This window comes from Diabrotica undecimpunctata, chromosome 6 (genome assembly GCF_040954645.1).
Source record: "Diabrotica undecimpunctata isolate CICGRU chromosome 6, icDiaUnde3, whole genome shotgun sequence".
NCBI classification, from domain to species: Eukaryota; Metazoa; Arthropoda; class Insecta; order Coleoptera; family Chrysomelidae; genus Diabrotica; species Diabrotica undecimpunctata.
In genome coordinates, this window is record NC_092808.1 from 99970997 (window position 1) to 99996333 (window position 25337).

The 25337-nt window shown below is 32.4% G+C and overlaps 1 protein-coding gene across 1 annotated transcript in view; it reads left to right on the top strand.

Moving 5' to 3' along the window:
- Window positions 1-222: 222 nt before the first annotated feature.
- LOC140443637 (hydroxylysine kinase) overlaps window positions 223-25337 on the top strand; it is a 32698-nt gene continuing 7583 nt past the window's right edge. The window contains exons 1-2 of the mRNA XM_072534992.1: window positions 223-564; window positions 14812-15011. Coding sequence (XP_072391093.1) covers window positions 309-564; window positions 14812-15011 — 456 coding nt within the window. The 5' untranslated portion in view covers window positions 223-308. The remainder of the gene's footprint in view (window positions 565-14811; window positions 15012-25337) is intronic.

The window sequence follows — 25337 nt, forward strand, 5'->3', positions numbered from 1 at the left end:
CTATCTACAAAAATATCAGACATTTACTTAACAATCACATTGTTCTTAACGTTTTCTAAATTATCAGTTTGAATAATGATGTTACCTAAGATTTTGGATAAAATAATAAAAGTTAAAATGATATAATGTTAATAGTTAAATTACATATGTACTCTCTTATCTACAAGATAATTTTTTTACTTCAATTGTTTAAAAAATAAACATCTATTCTTTAAACTGATTTTAAAAAGGAATTCACCTTGTACAGCATCTTGTTATTACTGTATACAATGATAAAAAGATTTGTTTGTACTTTTATTGAGTGAGAAATGGAACAACTATCGGGTATTCAACAGCCTGGCTTGCCAATTAGAGTCAATTTAAATTTTGAAGATATTAAGAAAATTGTATTGGAATTATACAGCTTAAATATAACATCAGCTAAAGAATTAAATGGCTATGACGATAAAAACTACCATTTAATAGACAATCGTGGTGAAGAAATTATTTTAAAAATTATAAATTCCTTCGATTCTCAAAAGCCAGAAATTTTTGAAGCACAATCACTTCTTTTAGAACATTTAGGTAAGTTAAATATTATACGAGTATATTAACTAACAGTTCTGTGTTTCCCTGTATTAACTGACATCCCTTATCTTCTTTTTCCTTTTCATCCTACGTTCGTCCACTACTAGACACACTTCTATTTGTTTTCATTGATATCTACTCTTAGCGATTCCCATCCATTGCTTTTCTACAATATATTCGATATCATCTGTACGCCTTTTTTGCGATCTGCCTACTCCTATCCTGTTCTCTCTTGGCCTTCAGTTTGTAATTTTCTACGTCTATTTTTCAGAGTTATCTCTAGCAACATTCTTCTTCTTGTAGTGACTATCCGTTTTGGATGTTGGCGACCATCATGGTAATCTGTATTTTGCAAACTGCTGCTCTGTCAAGATTTGTGGTTGCTGTGTTGAACCATGTACGTAGATTTTTATGCCAGAATATCCTTCGCCTTTCTGGTCCTAGTTTTCCTTCTACTTTTCCTAGGTAGAATTAATTACAGCAACCCATATCTTTCGCTGTTCATCATAATGTGACCGAGGTATTCGATTTTGTCTGTTTTTATTGTGGTTAACAGCTCTTTTCCTTTTTGAATTTTTATTAAAACGTCCTGATTAGTAACGTGATTGGTATAGGATATCTTTAGGATTCGACGATAAAGCCACATTTCAAAAACCTTAATTTTCTTGCAGGTAGCGTCTTTGAGAGTCCACGACTCAACTCCGTACAACAGTATAGGAAGAATGTGATATCGTAGTAATCTGATTTTTATGGGTACTTATAAATCACGGTATTTGAATAGATTGGCCATTTTTTGAAATACAAATCTTGCTTTCTCTATCCAACATTTTATTTTTAGGAAATGATCCCAATTTTCATTGATGTTCGTACCAAGGTAGGTATATGTTTTTACTCTTTCTGTTGGTTGTCCATTCACACCAATTCTTCCAATTTGCTGTTCTTTTTTAAAGATCAGCATATATTTTGTGGTCTTAATGTTTAGCGGAAGTCCATATATCTATATATTGTTCTGAAGCTATTTTCTTGTGACATGTTAGAGTAATTACTATTTAAATGAGAATAAGCCACAATTAAAGGTTAAAGTACGTGTATTGACATGGTGAAAAATTCTTCCAATAATTTAATTTTATCTGGCTCATTTATATTGATAATTTAGACATACATTATACATTTTAAAATAGACGACTTCAAAATGATATTGTCAATATTGTTGAGTTGCGTTCCTGGGACGACTTTACTTGTAAGATAGTTCATTCGATTACATGTAATTAACTTTAACTTGAGAATATCCGTCAGAAAAAATCATAGCGTGTAATTAGTCTTTAAAAAGACAAACACATGCCATGATGATAGTAAAAAATCTCCTGTTAGTGATTTCATAGTAAATTATGAGGGAAAAACCAGGAAAAAAACCTTATAATACTATCCCGACACGGTAAGTATTTGGTAGTGCATTTAGTTTATTTTCAATAAACACCAAATTCTGATTTTATAAGTTTGTTATTTAAAAAACATAAATGATGTATCCTCTATATGTTACCGACTTACTAATACTGGTATTTTCCTTTTAATAACTTCCTCTTTTAATATGGGTAACCAGATCCTACTACATTCTACCGAGGAATTTGCGACACAATTGGTCTCATTTAGCATAATTAGAGCCGCTTCTTTGATTTTTCTCTTTTTACCATCCGTTTCTTTTAGGACTATATTTGAATCATTCCATTGTTCCTTATGTTCATTATCCCATGCGTGTTTACATATTTGGGATCTATCAAATTCTTTATTTTTAATATAAGATTTATGTTCACTTATTCTAACATTTAATGGTCTTGATGTTGCACCTAAATAAAACTGATCGCATTCACAAGGTGTTTTAAAAATACAATTCTTTGTCCTCATTGTTAGGTTTGGTTCTAGGCAAAATAGATCTCAATGTGTTTGTTGTTTTGAATGTTGTTAAAATGTTGAATTTAGTTAAATAAATTTAATTTTAATTTCATAATAAATTTCAAATCAAATCACAATATTAATATTAAAAATGGAATGATTAAATCCTTAAATGATAGAGCCAAAGTTACTTGTTCTAACGAAAATTCTTTCTTGGAGGAAAAAGATTTCTTAACATCTGTTTTATTAAAAAATGATTATCCTTTATCGTTTATAAATAAGGCATTTTCAACAATCGACCGAATAGAACAGAACAACTTAGAAAGAGATCCTACAGCATACACAAGGAATAATACGAGGAAAATAACAATATCATACATAAAAGGATTATCAGAAAAACTTGAAAGGATAGGAAACAAATTCAACATTTCAACAACATTCAAAACAACAAACACATTGAGATCTATTTTATCTAAAACCAAACCTAACAGTGAACAAGAAAGGACAAATAATTGCATTTATAAAATACCTTGTGAATGCTATCAGTTTTATTTAGGTGAAACATCAAGACCATTAAATGTTAGAATAAGTGAACATTAATCTTATATTAAACATAGAGAATTTGATAGATCTCAAATATGTAAATACACATGGGATAATGAACATAGGGTTCAATGGAATGATTCAAATATAGTCCTAAAAGAAACGGATGGTAAAAAGAGAAAAATCAAAGAAGCGGCTCTACTTATGCTAAATGAGACCAATTGTATCGCAAATTCCTCGGCAGAATGTAGTAGGATCTGGTTACTTATTATAAAAGAGGAAGTTATTAAAATGAAAATGCCAGTATTAGTAAGTCGGTAGCATATAGAGAATACATCATTTATGTTTTTTAAATAACAAACATATAAAATCAGAATTTGGAGTTTATTGAAAGTAAACTAAACTTACTATGTTGGGATAGTATTATGAAGTTTTTTTTCCTGGTTTTTCCCTCATAATTTACTATGGAATCACTAACAGGAGATTTTCTACTGTCATCATGGCATGTGTTTGTCTTTTTAAAGACGAATAAATGCTATGATTTTTTCTGACGGATATTCTCAAGTTAATGTTGATTTCATGTAATCGAATGAACTATCTTACAAGTAAAGTCGTTCCAGGAACGCTACTCAACAATATTGGCAATATCATTTTAAAGTCGTCTACTTTAAAATGTATAATGTATGTCTGAATTGTCAATATAAATGAGTCAGATAAAATTAAATTATTAGAAGAATTTTTCACCAAGTAACAAAAAAAAACAAAATTTGTTTAATTTACTAATGTTTGTATTTTGAGAACGATTTCCGAAGTGAAAATGGAAACGTCAATAAATTCACGTTCACCTTTAATTGTGGTTTATTTCCATTTAAATAGTAGTTACTTCATATATCTGACTTAGTTCTGTGAGTCTATTCATTTACTTCTGAAGGGCTTCATAACTGTCAGCGAATACGGTGTCATCCGCGTATCTTATGTTATTGATACATTCTCCGTTAATTTGAATTCTGGCTTTAACATCCTCAGAGTATGTGTTGAATAGCAGGGGTGATAGTATACATCCCTATCCAACTCCACGTTTGATATTGATATTATTGGATGCTCCTGTCTCTGTACGGATAGACGATATTTAGTTCCAGTAATGATTGCTAATAATTATTAGATCACAGGTGTTTATTCCAATATTTCTTAATATATCCATCAGCTTGTCGTATTTCACTGTATCAAACACTTTATGATAATCAATAAAGCATGCATAAATATAGCAATTCACATCTCTACGTCGTTGAAATAGCACTTGTATGCTAAAGAGTATCTCTCTCGTAACCACTGTGTTCCCAAAACCGAACTGTGTACAGCTGACTTTTCTTCGCATAGTCTTTATAACTTTTGATGTATGATTTTTAGAAATAACTTTAAAATGTTCCTCATTAACACGTTCAGCTCCGTCTCTTTTTTTAAGGGAAAACAGTGGGCCACTGAGATGTATTTGTGTAAACTAATTAATTTTTAAGGTACACTTTAAAAAGTCATTTATAATAAATATGGGTACAAAAAAAATTAATTTGGTCACAAAAAAAAACTCACCGCGTGAGTCGCGTTAGTGGCCACAGGGCAGAAAATGTGTCGGTTGAACTTAAAAAAATAATAATAATCTGATTGAGAAAAGATATAATTATGAACCTAGATAACTAACATAAATAATTATTAAATGGCAACAACATCAAGAAAACAAATTAATTATCTAATTTTCAATTTCTTCATGAAAACCTCTAAAACAATTTTCTAAGCACAATGCCGGATGTTCAGGGCACTCCTCACAATGAAAGAATGAGTCCTTTCTTTCTTTTTTAGTTTGCCAGCAATATTTACACCGTCGTCGTTTTGTAATACCATTAGCTGATTTAGGGCAATGGGATGGCAAATGAAACGTCAAATTTTTCTTGACTTGAGGGATTTTTGGGTTTGGTCCCAAAGACTATCAATCACCGACAATCGAAAGTCATGCAATGACATTTTTGTATTAGAATTATTATAGAAATAGTATGCGTTGATTAGCATAATTTGAAAAATATGTATGCCTATTTTTTTGTACCACCTCATAGTTTTGTGTTCGCAACTATAATAATTTAACATCTGGTCGCCTAAGTCAATACCACCTTTAGTTTTGTTATATTCAGCGACTAAACGGGGCTTTTCTTTATCAATTTCTTTCCTAGATATTGTTGGAATAATTTCATGACCAAATTCGGAAGAGATCATTAAAATATCTCGCTGATCTTTCCATTTACACACACATATCCCTTTATTATTGTAAGCACTCACCAGTTCATTTTGTTTTAATTTTTGAGAAACAACTTCGTGTGGATTATCCGCTCTTCCTGTTCTTAATGTTCCTGTAAGATAAGTTTTAACCGAAAGTAGTTTTTTACACAATGGAACACTATTATAAAAATTATCCGTATATAAGGAGTGACCAACATTTAGTTTCGAATCCATCAAATTTAGCACTACTGTTTCCGTATGATTACGTCCTCCAACTACAGGGTCACTAGCTCCACTATAAACTAATATGCGTTGAATCATCCCGGTACATTCTGCCAAAGTATACAGTTTGACACCATATTTGTGTCGTTTGCCCTTGAGAAATTGACGAAAACTAAGTCTTCCTCTCCATAAAATCATAGATTCATCCAGGGCTAATTTTCTTTCTGGATAATAAAGATTCTCCATTTTAATATTAAAAAAATCTAATAATGGAGATATCTTGGCAAGTCTGGACTGGTTATTGTCACTATTATTGTTAAAATGTAAGGCACGCAAAATCAACATAAAACGATTTCGGCTCATGTATTGTCTAAACACTGGAATACTAAATAAATGATTTTTCTTCCAATAATCATTCATACGATTAATTTTTATGGTTCCCATGTGAAACAACAAACCAAGAAAAATTTTAAATTCCTCTACAGTTATATCCTTCCAAGCTGCAATTCTACTTTTCTCAGATTTACTTAGAGAAAGAATATCAACGGCATATAAATTGCTATTTTGAATAATCAGGTCATAGAATAATTCACATGCCAATAAATTGAAGTAATTAATAGGATTGCTGCCACCCACATTAATTTTTAATCCTGGTATTGCTGTAAATGGTAGCACTGTAGGATGTTGAACCTCTGAAGACCATTCAATAATATTTTGAGACTCATCATCAACATCATGATCTTCGGATTCTTCTTGTAAATTAGGATCGTCTGTCCGATCATCTTGATCACAATATAAATCTTCATCACTTGCGTCACTAGCGTCATGTGAATCTTCTAATATGTGTAATAATTCATCATCTGAGATTGGCTAAGAAGTTTCCCACCTACCTCGTTTAGAAGTCGAAGGTTGGCAATATTCATCACTCATTTTAAAAATAATTTAAAATTGAAGTATTTAGCAAAACACGTGCAATGACTAACAATAAAACCAAAAAACATCTAACACCGAAGGCGTAGAAAATATTACTGAATGCATAGCAAAATAAACCGACGGGATTAGATTATGATAATACAACAAATTATTGCAAATGCAATATAATCTAAATAGATCTGGTGATTGTTTCAAAGCTTACCGATGCTTTTAATTTTATTACTTTACAACCTTTTATTACAGCTAATTTTGTCTTTTCGAGCACGTCTAGCTTGAATATTTAAAAAGTATGCAATGAAACTGAGGGTTTCATATTTTATCATCCAATTTATCAATGGGACAGAAGATATTTGTTATAATTTTTGAAAAATCCGCCTAGATAGCATTCATACATTGTCATATACTCAGAATAAAGTTTAACATCAGAATTCGAAAACCAAACACAAACTCCAGTATATGCCAGTGTTTCGAAGGGGCCAGCAGATATTTGTTGTAATTCGTGAAAAATCCGTTGATATAACGTTCATATATTGTCATATAGTCAAAGACCGCGCGACTCGCGTTGCTGGCCTCTGAGGCTATATTCACTGAACGCGACAGTCGCGTTGTCGGACTTGAACGTGTTCCGCTGATGATCCGGAAATCATTGCAGGATACGAATTTTGTTTTCTTGGATAGAGCAATAAACGTTGACTTCAGACATGATCTTGGTATTACTCCGTTTAATTGTATGCCATTATTTTTGTTAGTCTTTAACTACCGTCGGTGTTAAATGGCTTTATGAGTTCAGCATATGCATTGTTAAATCCAGGAGCTTTGCCGTCTTTTATTTGTGATATTGCTTTTCCCACTTCATCTGACATGATTAAATTTGCAGTTTGGTAGCTGTGTTGAACTTTTGAAGACCAGCTGGTTGTTTTATCTTTTTATGCATAATAAATGTATTGTATTTTTGTTGCAATACCTCTATCTCTTCACATCGTATTTTTAACCAACTTTCTTTGACCTTTCATATTTCGGTTCTTATTTATCTCGGAATATTTGTGTACGATATTTTTTTTTCTTTGATTTTAGTCTTCCTTCCATGAGTTGCAGTATATTGTCATTTATTTAACTTTTCCTCTTCTCTTTCTTTCCTATTAAATGTTTTTCTCTGATCTTGTTAAAGGTTTCACATTTATTCTGGAGTGATTCTTCTGGATTATATGTTTGCTCCATGTTAGTTTTCATTGGTACCTTCAATTGGTGTTATAAGTTTTAGAACAGTTTGAGTTTGAATTAATAAAGTTCTCTCAGTTGTATCATCCCTGCCTGCATACACAAACGCGTTATATAAATAGAAAGTTCTGGAATCGCACAAGCACAATATTTTTAAACCGTAATTTGCAGGCCTATTAGGCATTTAGATTCGAAACCTGCATTTACTGCGAACAGAAACCAACATCTCTTCTATGTTAAGATTAACATCGGATGTGTAATAATACTTTTATACGTTGGATATAAAAAGATTTAATATCTCCCTCACGGCAGCTAAACGGTCGTTGGATTTTCTAGATTCTCTGGCAGTAATACAATCACACCTTAAAGAAGACAATATAAACATAAATCAACGAGCACTCATAGTGGCACGAAAAATGTCACAACCTGTGCCATCCTCAGCAGAAAGTCCCAAAATATTTTCGTGTTTGGACTTTATTACACCATATAAATACAGTAATCCAACAAAAGCTCTTAATTCGATCATATTCAGGGATTTGGTAAACGTTGATTGAGGAGAATAATACTAAAGTCTTCAAAGATCTATTTTATTGTTGGTATGCATCAAATATATTTGTAAAAATTCGTTTGTGAGAAATAACTACCATAATGAGAGTACATGGATCAATAGTTTTTGCCTCATTTTTGTACCAGGTAATAACATAACTATATTATTTTACTTTAGATGATTATTTTGACCACATACATAATACATAACAGTTTTTGTTACTAAAATAATATTTATGAGCTGAATACATATCTACACTCCTGTTCATCATCATTTTTTGTCGGTCTATCTTCAGCTTCATATTTTGAATTATTACTTTCCAGCGAAGCTGCCGACGAAGTGTCGTGGTCTACGCACGAGTTATAAAATTCTGGATCTTCTACTATAGCGCGCAACTCATCATCATCTTTATTGCCTTCGATAAAGCCATCCTCAAATAAATGTCCTAACCTAAAATGCACGATTCAACTATTATTTGCTTATTCAAAATAATTAGTCATAAACTTATTAAAAAAAAAACATAAAATTTAAGTGGATATAATACTTCATTAACGGTATAGTGGGGTCTTGTATGATTTTTCGGTACTGTTTCTCTAAATTAGAGTTTATTTTAACACGTGTTGCATAATAAACCACAGAAATACTAGTCATGAAAGATTACATAAAGTCACAATGCCATTTTTTAATTAGTAGCAAAACTACAAAGCATATTCTTTGTCCTGAGGTCCACTGGGACCCTGCAGTACCAATTAAGGGTTAAATGTTGGTAACAATAAATACAAATAAATAAAGTGTTTACAAGTTTTTTGCTTCTTCTTGGCAGCGTGGCCATAAATACTAATAATGTATTGTGCTACTGTTTGCATTTGTTTGGTTTAAATCATCAATTCATTTTAGAATAGCGTACCTATAAGATCAAAATTATATAAAAAATAAAAACAAATATTTTTATTTGATTATATTCTGGGTACAAATTAATATTATTCTAAAACATTTTTATTCGTACATAAGAAAGTTCTCACTTGCAATAAAAATTCAACCTAATAAAAGTAATATTTTTGAAAGAAGCATTCAAAAAGTTGTTTGTATAATATAATGAATAAGAGGAAAACATTGCTATCGATAACGCACTGACATGGAAAAGAAGGAAAACTAAAAGTAATAAATGTATCAAATCTTATAAATAACCATATCAGGTATCATTGAACTTGTTTATTTTTGTTAGTTAAGATAAACTCAACTGTAGTTTTCAATTCATATCAGTTTGAATAACTGTCAGATACTTCATCAAGCTAAAAAAATATAACTTAATTTTTTAGTTAATTTAAGTACTGAATACTGCTCTCTCGGAACTAAAAATCTGGCGAAAAATCGAAAATATTTTTTCTCAAATTGATTTTTGAAACTCATCAGGTGTGGAAACGATAATCACCATACGATTAAATATATTTCAGACTTTAAATGATATTACAATGCCAAAAGAAATGGCAAAACCTTTTTATTTATTAAATTATCAATTTTGATTTATATTGCTTAGCAAAGTGGTTTACGTCACAGGGTCAAATTTAAGGTTCAACTTAAGGTCCTGATTTCAGTTTTTAAAAAAAGTTAGTTGAATAATATTTGGCGAAATATTCGGAAAAAAGAAGATTCTAACAAGATTTTCGTCTTTTAAATCATCCTAAGTCCTGTTCTAAGAGTCCAAAATGGTTCATTCGGAGTCCACTGTGAGCTAATTATACAGTTTCACGAAGAACATGATAATATGAACAATGCTATGATAATATGATAATACTTAACTGGAATAAAAAAGTAAATTACGTAGACGATATATGTTAAGCCACTTAGTCGTAAATTAAGAAATATATTAATAAAACTCGGTGGTACTCCACTTCCTGTATCCTCTGTTAAACCTGAACCGGTTAAAAAATTAAGATACCACCTTTGTCCATGACAAGCTGGCAAAAAACCTAAACAAGTGTGTAAAAATTAATTTGAACTTCCCGCCAACCCTCCTTAAAAAAAACAGAAATCTATTTTTGTAAAAAATTAAGCGAGTTATGGTCAAAAAGCAATTTTTGACGTTTCATGGAATTTTGAGGATATGTGTCAATATTTTGTGTTAAAATTTGGTGAATATTAATCTTTTCTGATGCCGAACAATACCCCAAAATTTGAGGTGAAGTTTTCCCTGGGACAATTTCGACATTCTTATCCGGCTATGCCATTTAAGTGTAATAAACTTATAATAAACTTAATACATATAAAAACCGTCAAAATGGCGGTTTTTAAATGTTTTTATCCTTAATTGTTGCTTAAAAAGTTGCAAAACAAGTTAGGAATGTCAGTTTTTTATAAATATTATTAATAACTTTCATATTACAGAAAATGTTGGGTCTTCTAGTGTTTAAAATAAGATCAACATTTCAAAGCGATGGATCAAATTTTTTAAAAGTTATTATTTGTTCATCCCACTATTATTATTTTTTTTGCAACAATAGAAGTCAGAAAATGAAGAATTAAAATAATTTTTTACTACTGCCTGCACAAATATTAATTTTTCATGTTTTTATGCTGCTGTCAATTTGGGACAAAATTGACAGCAGTTAGATTTCGACGTTCCTTATTTTAATTTTTATTTATGTATTTGCGTAAATTACTAATATCTATTATTTAAATAAATAAATTGTTAAATAAACCTTCTAATTTGTTTAAACAATTTTTATTAAATTTTTTATTTTTTTTTAATAATATTTGAAGTAATTTTTAACTTTGAAACGATGCCAGCGTGCGTAGCGGCGAAATATGACACAATTGGACCTACCCTTTTTACTCATAAATTTTATCAATAATGTGTGCAAATACATATTGCGTGTGTAATTGTGCTAATAATAGCAAAAATAGTAAGTGTAGTTTTAACAGGTTCCCAAAGATTACATATAAATTAGAGAAAAGAAAAAGATGGATCCGTGCTATTAATATGAAAAAGTAAATATCACATAACTTCATTTTTATGCAATTGAAATAGGAAAATTTAAATAATTTACCTTAAATGATATTTTATAAGGCTTCAAGGCTGCAGAGTGCCTGATGACTTTAGCTTTTATATCGTAACTTTTACTATTACTGTTTTTAAATATATGCTCTTTCACGTGAAAAACTTGATTTGCCAGTACTAGATTTTTCCCTTTCTTTTCCGTTTGTGGTCGAAAATATATATTATGATGAATTTTGAGAAACCCAGTTTTTAATACTACATTTATTTTGTAAATAAACTGAAAAAGTATAATTAAAAAGTTAATTATTAATAATTATCAATTTCGCATGAATTTAACAATGTCAAAATTGGTAGGTCCAAAACTGTCAGATGAAGCGAATATACTTCTTTAATAAATGTCGTAAATAAATTGTTATTGATTTATTTTAATAGATTAAAAAAACACAAAAATTATCCTATTTAATGATTTCTACGTATTGCTTTAGAAATAAAAAATCTTAAATAAAAATTTGAGTGTTTTTTAATGGAAAAACTTTCTCAGTGGACAATTTTCGGTGGCAACCTATTTATTTATTCATTTAATTATTATTTATTATTATTTGTCTATTTACCAATTTTTAAACAAATTATATAAAAAAAAATTTTTGCTAAAAAATTATTGAAATAATTTGAGTTATTCTAAGACGAAAGTTACTCCTGTGTTTTTTTTTTATAAAATATTTACTTTGAAAATAATAACTACTTAATTAAAATGCTGAAAAAAGCCGATTTTAACCTTTTTAAAGGCCATTTTTCAATAGGTTGGACATTGAATTTAAAAAACAGAAAATATGAGGTGAAGTCCAAAATGCGCAAGTCCATTTTGATTTTTTATGGCATAAGTCAGTTTAAAATATCCATAAACGTAATATATGAACTTCATAAACAAAATATATGAACTTGACGAAACGTCTAAACGTTTACGTTTGAAGTACATTTTTTATTTTTACTCACAAGCTGAATCTTACTTTAATCGAAAGAATATGATGCTACATTATAGTAAAAATTGTACCCAAAGTTTACCATGGGAATCTGTTTATTTGTAACAAGTTTTCATCAAATAATTTTTTTTAAATAACCAAGTTATTCTTTCGTTTATAATAATCAGGATCCCGAGGTGAACTTTGGATAAAATTTTTACTGAAATATTTCAGAATCATATATTCTTTCGATTAAAACAAGATTCAGCTTGTGGGTAAAAAATAAACAACGTGTTTTGAACGTTAGTTTGGACGTTCGTCAAGTCTATAATATAATCTAAGTTGATTTTAGAAAAAAAGTTCTTTTGCTTTAATTTGTTATTAACCAATGAAGTCCAAAAATCGACTAAAATAAACATATAAGTCCTTAGGGTATTGCCTCTTCAAGAAAGGGGTACTCCTTTTTTTTTCTTTTTTTCTTAACAAGGGGGGTGTGGTAAACGTAATGACGAATACTTGTGTAGATGTAGAGATGGATTTTTTTTTAATTTTTGTAGAGGTGGATTTTAAAAGGTTTTTATAAAGGTTTTGTAGGTGTGCAATAATGTTTTAGATGGCGTCCTGCCCATTTTATCGGACAGCGCTGCCAGAAGTTTAAACCTCTTTCTTACCCTGTCTAGGGTATCTTGTATGTCGGTTTTCCAGTTGAGAGTCCTGCTAAAATGAACTCCTAAATAGAAAACCAAATTTCTGAGAATAAGTTTTTTTTCCTAACAAGGTTATCCGGCCATGAACATCACGACAATTGGAAGATTTAAATTATATAAGTTGTGTTTTGGAGGTGTTTATAGTCAATTTCCATTTATTGCACCATCCAATGACTCGATCTAGATAGTTTTGTCTTTCGAATACAGACATTTGTCCACGCTCTCTATGTGGCCCTTACCTGAGGAGAGCAGTGTCATCCGCATACAGAAGAAGGGTTTTCGATCTACACTGAGAGCGGGGATATCACTATTGTAGACTGTGTATAATATTGGAGCAAGAATGAGCACTGGGGTACTCCAGCTTGTGGAGTAAAAGGTGTGGATAAGATGTCGTCAACTTTGATTCTAAACGTCCGATTGGAGAGATAGGAATTTATTAGTTTAACGAAAGGAGTGGGCAGTCCAGCAAGGTGGAGTTTTTTTACCAAGCCTGTGTGCCAGACCTGATCGAATACCTTCTGAACGTCCAGGAATATTCCTATGACGTGTTTCCTTTCGTTAATTGATTGTAAAATAAAAGTGGTTGCTTCAACCAAAGCATTTTGCTTGAAATGTTCAGCCCTGAATCCGAATTGGCAATTAGGAATGGCAAAGTGAGCGTCTAGGAATTCTACGAGTCTTTTCTTAAGGATCCTCTCGTAGACTTTACCTAGGGTGCTCAGTAGAGAAATGGGTCTATACGATTCAGAGTTGGTTAGAGGTTTCTCTTGTTTGGGAATCATAACTGTGCTGGCAACTTTCCATGGAATTGGAAAATAGCTCAGCCTAAGACATGCATTAATTATGATGGTGAGCAACGGAACTATATTCTCTGGAAGATTTTTGAGGCATCTTCTGTGAATGTCATCTGGGCCAGGAGATGTGTATTTACCAATGTTACACATCTGCCTGATGGTGTCCTCAGTCACAGGGGCCATCATCGGTTGAGGATGAGGCCCTATATAATATAATATATCTTCCACTCTTCGTTCGGCCTCCCTTTTGGATCTTTCGTTGAAATTGGGATTATTTAGGGAAACGAGTGCGGCTTGAAGTGTATTTCTGCAAGCTTGGGCCTTGTCTTGTACATTACTAAGAATGACGTTATTGAATGTGAGATGTGAACGTGGTTGAACGTTTTTAGCTTCATTAGCACTTTGAATTGGTTCCAGAATTTAGCACCCTCTTGGTAGTTCAGGTTGGCCGTAACTCGCATCCACTGTATTTGTTTCAGTCTGTTTATTTCCAACCTTATCGACGCCGAGAGCCTGTTATACTCTGCTTTGGTGAGGGGGTCTCGGAAAATTTTATACTCCCAGATCATTTTACGTTTTGTTTTGACTTGTGCGATGATTTTGGGTGGGAAAGCTGGAGTATATAGACTAGAGAGTTATTGAAATAACAAGGGATGAGGCTTATTGAAGAAGCTTTTTAATTTTGAAAATCACCATACAACTCAAAACAACTGTCGTTGGACTGGCCGGTTCAGTGCCACAACAGGGTACTGTTTTGCTTATTTGCCTGGCCTATATTATTTATTAAAGAGTCTGTTCCTAATTTGACAATCTTCTTTGAAAATGATACTGCATAAATAGTGGAATATATTAAAACTTCTACTTTCAGGTCAAATGCCTCTTAAACACATTTATTTAATTCGTTGTAATATTTTGAGCAGGATTTGGTGAAGTGTTAAAAACATGCTTATATTCCGCTTCCTTTTTTTTATAAAAACTTAACTTTGTATGAGATATTGTTAAATATTTTTTTTATATATAACCTCCATGAAAATATTCAAACCTACTCTAGGTTGATTTTATATGCTCCGCTACCTGAACTAAAATTAAATGGGGGTAATACATTTATAACTTTATTTTATAGCTTTAAGTTTTTCAAACGCAATTTTAGATATTTACTGTTTTATAGGTAAAAATGGTATTAAATGTTCTTTGCCCATTAAAACCAAGGACAACCAATACTTTGTATTACACAACTTTGGAAGTGGAAGTCACATAGTAAGAGCACTAAAATTTATAAAAGGAACAGTAATAGCAAAAGTACCATGGACATCAGAATTATTTTATGAAGTCGGACAAAGTGCTGCACAAATGGATATGGCTTTGAAGGTACTAATCTTCTAAATTAAAATCACACGTTATAAACATTATTCCATGACCATATTTAAATCGCTTATTTGAAAAATTCTCATCATCATCATCATTCTGGCTTTACAATCCTGCCTGGGTCCTAGACTTCTCAAGAATTTCTCTCCAGTCATCCCTATTCATCGCCTTTCTCCGCCAAGCACGTATTCCCATATTCCTTATGTCTTCATCGATGTTATCAAGGAACCTTTTTCTAGGTCTTTCTCTTCTTCTCTGACTAATGGGTCTATTAAAGAGCGTTTTTCTAGCTGGATTATTTTGTTTCATCCGCATTACATGTACTATCCACCTCAGACGTCCTATCTTAATATGTTTTACGATATCAGGTTCCTGGTATATTCTATAAAGTTCGAAGTTGTATCATCTCCACACTCCATTATCATTCACTGCTCCATAGATTTGCATTAGTACTTTTCTTTCGAAACATCCTAACATGTTTTCATTACTTTATATTAGAGTCCAGGTCTCTGAACCATATGTTAGGACTGGGCGTATTATTGTTTTGTAGAGTTTCATTTTTGTATTTCTCGATATAATTGTGGATTTAAGGAGGAGATTGAGCCCAAAATAGCATCTGTTGGCCGTGAAAATTCTGTGGTTTATCTCTGCGGTAGTATTATTTTCAGTGTAAAGGAGTGCTCCCAGGTATACAAATTTGTTCGCTGCTTCGAATACGTCGTTTTCTATAACGAGTGGTCGTAGGATTTGTGGTTGCGTGCCTATTTTTATTCACTTTGTTTTGTTGGTATTTATTAATAAACAACTCATTTCTGTAGCTGATTCTTATAATACTATATACGCCTCTCGTACAACGTTTTTCGTTTTCCCAACAATATTGGTATCATTAGCATAGGCCAGGATTTGCACTGATTTATTATATATTGAACCAGTAGTTGTGATTTGTGACATACGTATTACTTTTTCCAGAGACAGATTAAACAGTATACAGGAGAGAGGGTCTCCCTGGCGCAGCCCATTATTTGTTTTAAAACGTTCAGACAGTTCCCCTGAATTCGTACTCTACATTCAACTTTTTTAAGAGTTAGTTTTGTTAAATCTACCAACTGATTTGGTATTCCTAGCTCTTTTATTGCTTTGAACATTTCTCTTCTATTCACAGAGTCGTAGGCTCCTTTTTAGTCTATAAATATGTAATGAGTATCAATGCCATATCCCAGTGTTTTTTCCAAAATTTGTTTTAGGGTTGCAATCAGCTGATGAATTATAGATTTACCACCTCTGAAACCAGCCTGGTATTTTCCTACTATCCGTTCTGCATATGATGCCATACAGTGACATAGTACTGTGGAAAATATTTTCTACGCTGCATTTAAAAGCGTAATTCATCTGTGGTTAAAGCATTCAATGATATCTCCTTTTTTGTGTATGGTGCAAAGTATTTCAATATTCCAATCGTTGGAGAGGGATTTCTGTGTCCATATTCCTTTTATAAGCTGCTGTAATGCCATAATGGTATCATGGCCATCTCCTTTATATAGCTCAGCTGGGAGATTATCTATTCAGGGTGATTTGTTTCTGGCTAGTTTTTTAACTGCATCTTTAACTTCACGAATCGTTGGTGGTTCATCTTCCCCCTCGTCTGCTCCCCTTACCTCATCTCTTTCGTCTTTAAGGTTTTCTTCTTCTTTCTCCATATTAAGTGCCTGGTTAAAGTATTCCACCCATCTACTCAATACATCTTTTCTTGTTGTTAATATGTCGCAAATCTGACTTCTGCATTGTCTTTTGGTTGCCTTAAATTCTTTTCTGTTGATGTTAACTTTCTTATAGAATGCTCATGAATTATTTCTCTCTGTTAAGGTTTTCTATATATCTAAGTTCCGTATCTAGGTGGTTTCATTTTTTTTGTATCCTCTTTTTTCTCTTCTCTTTGTCTGGTAATTCTCTACAGTTGTTCTAGTTTGTCGGGAAAGCATCTTCGGTTTACAAGATATCCCACACGATCTATGTGTTGGCTTTGGTTGCAGATATAATATATGGAATGGGTTCTTTTGTCGAGAGTGCCAGTTCCCGCCCAACCCCCAACCTGCTGGGCCAGGGACTCTTCTGTTAGGGTTAACATATCTTAGTCTGTTTTGGATTGTGGTTGGTATTTTTATTTCCCAACTACCCACTGGTCCTATGACCGGTTAGGGCGTTCCCCTGTCCACCACCTGGGGACACGTCCGATGGGAGATAGACAACTCCCCACGGATTAAGAAATTCTACATGTCCATAAATATGGCACTTCGAATCTTTTAACTTAACAATATATAGATGCATAGTTTAAAGAGAAATAAAAAATGTCCAACCCATATAACACTTTTAACGCTAGTGTAAAATATATATTTATTTAAGAAACCCCACGAGTCCTGGACATGTGGTGTTTCTCGATTATACGGCTTTTAACTTCTACGTGACAAGTGACATGTGTTGCATAAGTGTTGCCACTGGTAACGACTTACCGCAAAAATAGTGGCTTTTTATGTGCTTTGCGACGTAGCAGCGATTTACAAAAAAAAAAGCCATTTCGTAGTGACTTTCTCGAGCATAAAATAAAATATATCATATTTATTTTAAAAAATACAATACACTACAAAAAGCAATTATTGTATTTTTCGAAAAATCCAATTATTTAAAGCGGCCACTATACTACTCGCGAAGTTGATTGAAGTTAAGCGAGTACGAGAGTGTTCAGCGAGTACGAGTACTTCCGTTCTGTGTCGGTTTTTCGCGTTTGAGTCAAAGGGCCCGAAGTTCGAATACGAAGTGTCACACTACATTACTCGACTTCACGAGTATGTAGAGAGTTGCCCCGCATTGATTAACTTCACTTCGGCACTTCGTCCAAAGAACTTCGATTGAGAGTGTAGACGGAGTTTAAGAACATGGTGCTACTGATTATCAGTTGCTTTGTAATCTGACAGTTGTTTTGCGCTTCTCTTTATTCGGGACTTCCCCGGAATACATCGTTTTCACATGCACGCAACTTTCGCTCTCGTGCCGGCAGGGTATTTCGTTTCTCTTCTCGCTGGTTCTTGGTCTGTTGGGATATATGGATTATTTATTTGTGACGCAATAATCGCTTGGTATTTGTTTATTGTTTCATCATACAATGATTGATAATACCATAAAGAAATACTTTGAAGCGTCAACTTCAACAGCAAAAAGAGATAAGTCTATATTAAATTATTCAATACGGTAACAACATATTGCTTTATTGTCAAGTGAATTAGAATTGCATTAGAATCAGATAATAGTGACTCTGAGGAAACTCATGACACTGGAAATCAAGAGCTGGATAAGAAAAGGACAAAGACATCAGAAAAGGGCAAATCACGAAAACAGATTTTTTCTATCAAGTGGTTAGAAGATTAATTCTTCAATTCTTCAATTCTTCAACTCGTTATGCAGGGTAAAGTATTTGGCAGGAGAGGACCGGGACGCCGTCGTATCTCGTGGTTATAAAACCTCTGACAATGGTTTGGAATGACCTCCACGGAGCTGTTTCGCAGAGTAGACAACAAAACGATGATAACCTTGATGATGGCCAACATCCGGACCGGGGTTAGAAGATCCTCTTTTCTCTGGATGGTTATTTCAAACTACAGACGGTAGAGCTAAGTGCATTTGCTGTAATATTAATTTGTCAACCGAAAAGGTCCGATTTACTAAAAACATGCCAAAACAATAAAGTATAAATTAAACCCTGATAAGGTTTCCAATACCAAAACAATAAATATTTTATTTGAACAGAAAAAAGTTACTAAAGGCGTGATGATTGCTGATCTATGATATTCCTTATTGGTTTTTCACATAATTATAGTGTTAATTCTATAAAACATATTGTGGACATCTCAAAATTGATCTTTATTGGTTCTTAATTATGTGAAAAAATTAAGTAAAATAAGTAGAACGAAATGTAGTTTAATTGTAAAAAATGTTCTTTCGCCTGTAATTTGCGAGAATTTAAAATGCCAGCTAAAAAATATTTTTTTTCTGTTCTGGTTGATAAAAGTACAGACATTTTAAATAAGATAGTAATATGCATTTTATTAAGATTTGTAGACTTTAAAAAAATTAACAACGATTTTTAGCAGATACCTAACTCATTTTTTTTAAACAAAGGCACCAAAACCGTTTTCTTTTAAACAATTTTAACGAGTTTTGGGTAAAAATTGGGCGTAGCACCCTCAAAATTTTCCGCCTTCCACGGTTGGGCCTCCGGCGGACTACCCCCTCCCCTTAAATTGGCTTTTCAGCAATGATAGAGATAGTGCAAGCACTCCTGACCACGGCGCAGTAGACGAAATTTGGTTTAGTCCCCACTTCCATGCGAAACGCATTGTACTATGCACTGTATAATTCCACTTACAATAGAACCTTTCTGCCTTTACGTGAATTTAACTCCGCCTTCGCGCAGCTCCATGGTCAGGAGTGTTTGAACTATCTCTACGTAGCGACAATATAGCGACTTTTTTACCGTCATATTATGGGGATTTTCATTCTTCTCTAGGCACCAAAGTAAATTAACGAACAATGGGTGAACCATGGTGGTAAGATAAATAATTTTGTTTTGTCGATCAAAATGTCACTTAGCTTTTTTACTTTTAGTTGTAGGTCACGCTGTTTTCTTGAATTGATAAATTTTTATCCTATATAACACAATGAAGAAGATTGATAGGTATATAATATTATGCAAGCCAATTGAGTGTTCCGAAATTACAAGGAAACAACCTAGAGTAGATAAAAATAATTCAAACTCAAAAAGCAAATCATATAAATACTCTGTGTCCTCTAGGCCAGGAAATGCTAAACTTGGAGGTCTGGTCACTCAAGTTTCATTCATTCAAGGGCTGGTCATTTTTTATGAAAAAATCCCGAATCATCTGTGAAGTACAGCTTTTTCCCCAAGATATTAAAGAAGCGTTTTAGCTTGTCTTTTGGTAGACCACAGGTCGAGACCGGCTGCACCTGTAAGGAACTTTCAAACAAAATTAAGTCCAAGGCCAAGACTCCGTTCCTAAATTTGTAGCTAGGGCGGGGATAATTGTTTACCAAAGAAGATACCAAAAAATGTTATAGCCAGATGAATTCGATTTATGAGTTAAGCCAAACAGATGCTACTGTAGAAGCAATTTGGGTAGACTACATTCAAAATCTTGCCCTTCCTCTAATTTCGGTTTAAGACAAATTTTACCTTCATCTACTAACTGCAAATATTTTTAATATTCACGACCTAAAAACTAGGAAAACCATGTTTTATGTATATCATGAAGGTATAAACAAAAAATACCAAATGAGCTCCTTTATTAATGAATTTATAAACAGAGAGATTCCACCAAACGAAACATTTCCATTTAATTTATAATAACTTTAGTTACTAATAACACCATATTGTGAAATTAATCCTAACTTAAATATTGTACTACAATACTACCAACTTAATTGTAATGTACAACTGTACAAATCCTGACTGTTTGTAATTTAATTAATTGTATATTATGTTCTCCCGCTAATAACTCCAAGTAGATGATGTGGTTAATAAAGAAAAAAAAAACATTTCCATATTTTTCTGATAGATGTGGTAGTCAGAATAAGAAATATAGAGTTCTTAGAGTGTGTGCTTAGCCCTTACAGACCTCGGAGGATTTCAAAGTGTGAACCAGTATTTTTCCATAAGGGGACATTCCTACATGCCATGTAACAGGAATTTTGCTACGGTGAAGACAAAACTTATGGGTTACTGGCTATTTCCAGTAAAAGATTATGTTTCGTTGATTGTTAGTTCAAGCACAAAAAAAATTTTTCGCATACGTAATAGATGAATAGAACCCATTGATAAAAGATTATAAAAAATGGTGGCCTGTTTACTACAAAAAAATTCTTTGTCTACAGAAAGGTGTTAGAAAGGAAGATAAAGTTTCTTTTCTAATTTCTAATTTTATACACTTTAGCTACAGCAAGGAGGACAAAGGTGTTGCAACTGCTCGCGACTTAATTGATCGCCTAATAAAGCATGAATGTAGGTTAGAAACATCCTTTCCCAAAGTAATTGCGTACCTTAATGCAAAAGTCCCAATAAGTGCAAGAAAGATGTTGAGTATCAAAAAGTTCTAGAGATTTATCGTAGAAAAAGATGAAAACATTGAAAAATTTTATCGGCAAATATTTGAATGGCCAACTGTTGATAGCGGCGAAGACGATGTTAATAAAGATTGAGCGGATTAGTTTTTAATGTATTTCATCTTATTTTAATCTAATAAATATTTTTAAAAACAGTTTTGTCTTTATTCTAGAAACTCCACATATAAAGAAAAAACGCCATTTTATTCTTTTTCTCTCACAAGATCATAAGATTTTTTTTGTTTGGCTAAAAACGGTACAGAAAGTTCTCATACTTTATATTGGAATACTTGCTTTTATGAATTTTTAAACTATTTTTAAATACAGTTTTTTTTTAATTTTTCATGAAATGATAATTTTTGAACATGTGGGTTTTCTCAAATAAGTTGATATCAATATCAAATGTTATCGTTTCAATAACATTCTTGTTTTATCCATTTCTTTATCCTTTAATTCTTTTATCAAGAGTTTCTCAATCACATTCACAAAAGAAATAAAAATAGTTTCGTGATAACTTCCATAATGATAGTTTACTTATCCTTCTTCTCAAATAGGTCGGGAATATTAATAACAACATAAAAAATAATTTAAAAATTATTAAAAACATCGTTTTTAAAGCGATGCTTCTATACTGGCGTTGTATTACTTTTTTTCTCTACAGTAAAATGTTAAGGCGAGCGTGACTGAACTAGAATTACAAGATGGCGTCGTCAAGGGTAATTGAACTAGCGCCACAAGATGGCGACCTCACAGATAGCGTCACAAAATAGCGATTCATTACATCGATTTATTTTCTCTAAGCGGCTTTCAATTTAACACAGCATAAAAAATAACTAATTATATATAGACATTAAATGAGAAGTAAAAAATTATAAGAATATCTGTGACTAAAAGATTCGATTCGTAACGACTGTTTTCGGAATTTTTAAATCGAACAAAGTAATTTTATTATTTATTTTTTATATTTTAAACACATTCATTATAATATTATGTTTGGTCCAAATGCCACCTGTTAACGTATTAACAAACCATACGTTGTTTACTGCTGACATACCTGTTAAGTTCAGACTAAATACTAAATTAATTATAAAATATAAATAAATATTATTTGATAGTAAGTTTATTTATTATATAAACTAAATAGTATAAATAAAAATAATAATTGTATTTATATGAAATTATTCTAAAACAAGAAATATAAAAATTTTAACAGATGATTCAATGTTGTTATTAATCGGATGACATGTATTTATTATTTTTTTATAACACCTGTACGGTGTTTGTATATTGCTATCTGGTCACAAGTTTTATTATCTATTAACTAATGCACTACAACTAACATGCACTAACATCACATCACTATACTCTGCTTGTTACACTAAACTTTTACACATTTACACTAACTCAAATGGTTTTATCCTTATGAGTCTTCTCTTTAGTTCAGCGACATTCACATATGACTATGCAGCCTCTGCTCGTAACTTGCTGCTTCTCTTGATTACTTCGGTCACAGTTTCCATACCCGAGTCCTGATGGAGGTTGCTGTTACTGACATACTAAGGAGCATCAACAATGTTCCTCAGTACTTTGTTTTGAAATCTCTGGATAATATGTAGATTACTAACTTTGGTACAGCCCTAGAATTGGCACCCATGTGCCCATACTAACCTCAGTACTTGCTTGTAAATGGATAACTTATTATGAATGGATAATGTTGAATTTTTTCCGATCAGCCAATATAATTTCTTATATCTAATATCAAGCTCCCCTCTTTTCTTTTTGACATGGACACTCCAGCGCAGCCTCGCGTCTAGGGCGATGCCCAAGTATTTTGCTGATGTGGCATAAGGAACTTGGGTATCATTTATTCTAACTGGGAAATTTTCTATTTTTTTTTTTTATTTGTAAAGTTAATGTGTGCAGATTTAGTCTTATTTAATTTTATTCGCAATTTTCTGGTCTAGGTATGTATTTTATTTACTGATAATTGCAACTTATCAGTACACATTCAGTCGACATTCTAGCTCTGGAATGTCACACGAATACAATGTGTACAGGTACAGGACTGGACCTAATACACTCCCTTATGGCACGTCAGCTGTGATCTCCCTTAAGTCGGTGTACACTTCTTGTTTTACTCTGAAATATCTATTCGCAATGTATGATTCTAAGATTTCTGAATACTGGTTAGGCATGACCATTCTTGGTTTATAGTTTAAACCCTCATGCCAGACTTTATCGAACGCCTGTGTTACGTCCAAGAAGATGGTAGAGCAGGCTTTTTTTTTCTTTTCTTCTAATGTTTTTTTTATTATATTTGTTATTCTGTGAACTTGATCTATAGTGGAATGTTTATTTCTGAAGCCAAATTGAGGATTTGGTATAAGATTTTTTCTAAGTTTTTCAAATAGTTTTGACATCACCGGAAGGAGTGATACTGGTCGATAGGATATCACTTCATTAGGAGGTGTACCTGGTTTGGCGATCATAATGACTTTGGCTACATTCTTTCCTCGGTTTGGAATGGTTTTTACCATCTCAATTCTTCACCATCATTGTCGTTGGGTTTGAACGTGCTTTCTAAATGATCTGCAAATCGTTCTGCTTTCTGTTCGTTACTTCTAGCCCAGTTGCCGTTTTTCAACTTGATAGGAGGAGAATGAATATTGGTCTCTTCATTCGTTTTGTTGCCTTCCATAACGAATAATCTGTGTTCTAGTCAGCTGTTAAATTACCTAAAAAAGAATTAATTATTGAATTTTTTATATTCTCTATCTCCCTTTTTGGTTTTTGTGTAGCATTATTTAGACTAGTTTTGTCTCGTGGAGCTCTCTAAATAGTTGTTTCCTTTTGTTCTAGAAGTTGTTGTGTGAGTATTTTCCCAACCTACCTGTTGGATATTTTTTATAAAAACTTCTAATTCGTCATCAAGTTTCCTCGTGTTTCTCAATGGCACAGCAAGATTAATTTTGTCTTCAAGGTTTATTTTAAGCTCTCCCAGTCCGTTTTTTTATTAATCAATATTGTATTGAACTTTTTTTTGATCACTGTATCACTCATAGTAAAAATTATTGGTGAGTGATCAGACCTCATGTTCAAATCCTGATAGTTAGCTGAGATATTTTTGTAAATAAAGAAATCTCTCAGGTCTGGAATTTTGTTCCTATCGGTAGGCCAGTATATTGGTCTACCAGTAGATATTATTTCATCCTTTTGTTCTTTAACAGCTGACAATAGTTCTTTTCCTTTGGTTGTAGTTAGCCTAGAGCCCCAGCGGGTATTCTTTGCATTAAAGTTGCCACCGGTATCGTTTTCCTAAAGTGTTCATAAACTCTTTATATTGTTCTCTTTTAATATGTCTAGTGTCTAGGAGGACAATATAATATACTTATATTTACGGTATGTGTTTTCATCTTCACACATACTGTAGCTTGTGTGTGATCAGTTGCATATTTTAATTCCTTATGATGCAAGATGTTATCTTAAATTATAATAGCCCATCCACCTTTAGCTGCATTATCTGGATGTACAGTAGAATATACTCTATACCCTCTAAATTTTACATATGACTGTTTAGTGAAGTGTGTTTCAGAAACGAAACACAGATCAATTTTCTCAATGTCTAATACTGCTTGCAACTAGATTTGATAATATAACAGTCCATTTGCGTTCCACGCCATTATTAGGAGGTCTTTAGCCATTTCTGATTTTCGGAATAGCTCCCTTAGCGCTATGCTCTGGTCGGGTAACTCTGATATCGATTTGAGTTATTTTGTCATCAATCTTGGTGAGCTTTTCCAATATCATTTTTAATGTAATATCAGTTTCTTTTTCTTGTTGCGATGATGCATGTCTCCTTACATTCTTTGTTACATCGCTGTAACTTCTATTTTCACTGACCTCTACCGTTTTAGTTTTTTGCTTTCAATAACTCTCTGGGGCACTGTTATAACATTATCTTGGTTATCTCGTTTCTCATTGTTTATAATTTTTTAGGTACATAACATCCGCGGTAGTCTGCAGGGTGGTTTTCTCCACAATTTGATGATATTTATGACTTTTAAATTATGACAATTTACGAATCGAATGATTTAGTGACAGATATTCTTTTAATTTTTTAATTCTCATTTAATGTCTATATTTTATTAGATATTTTTCATG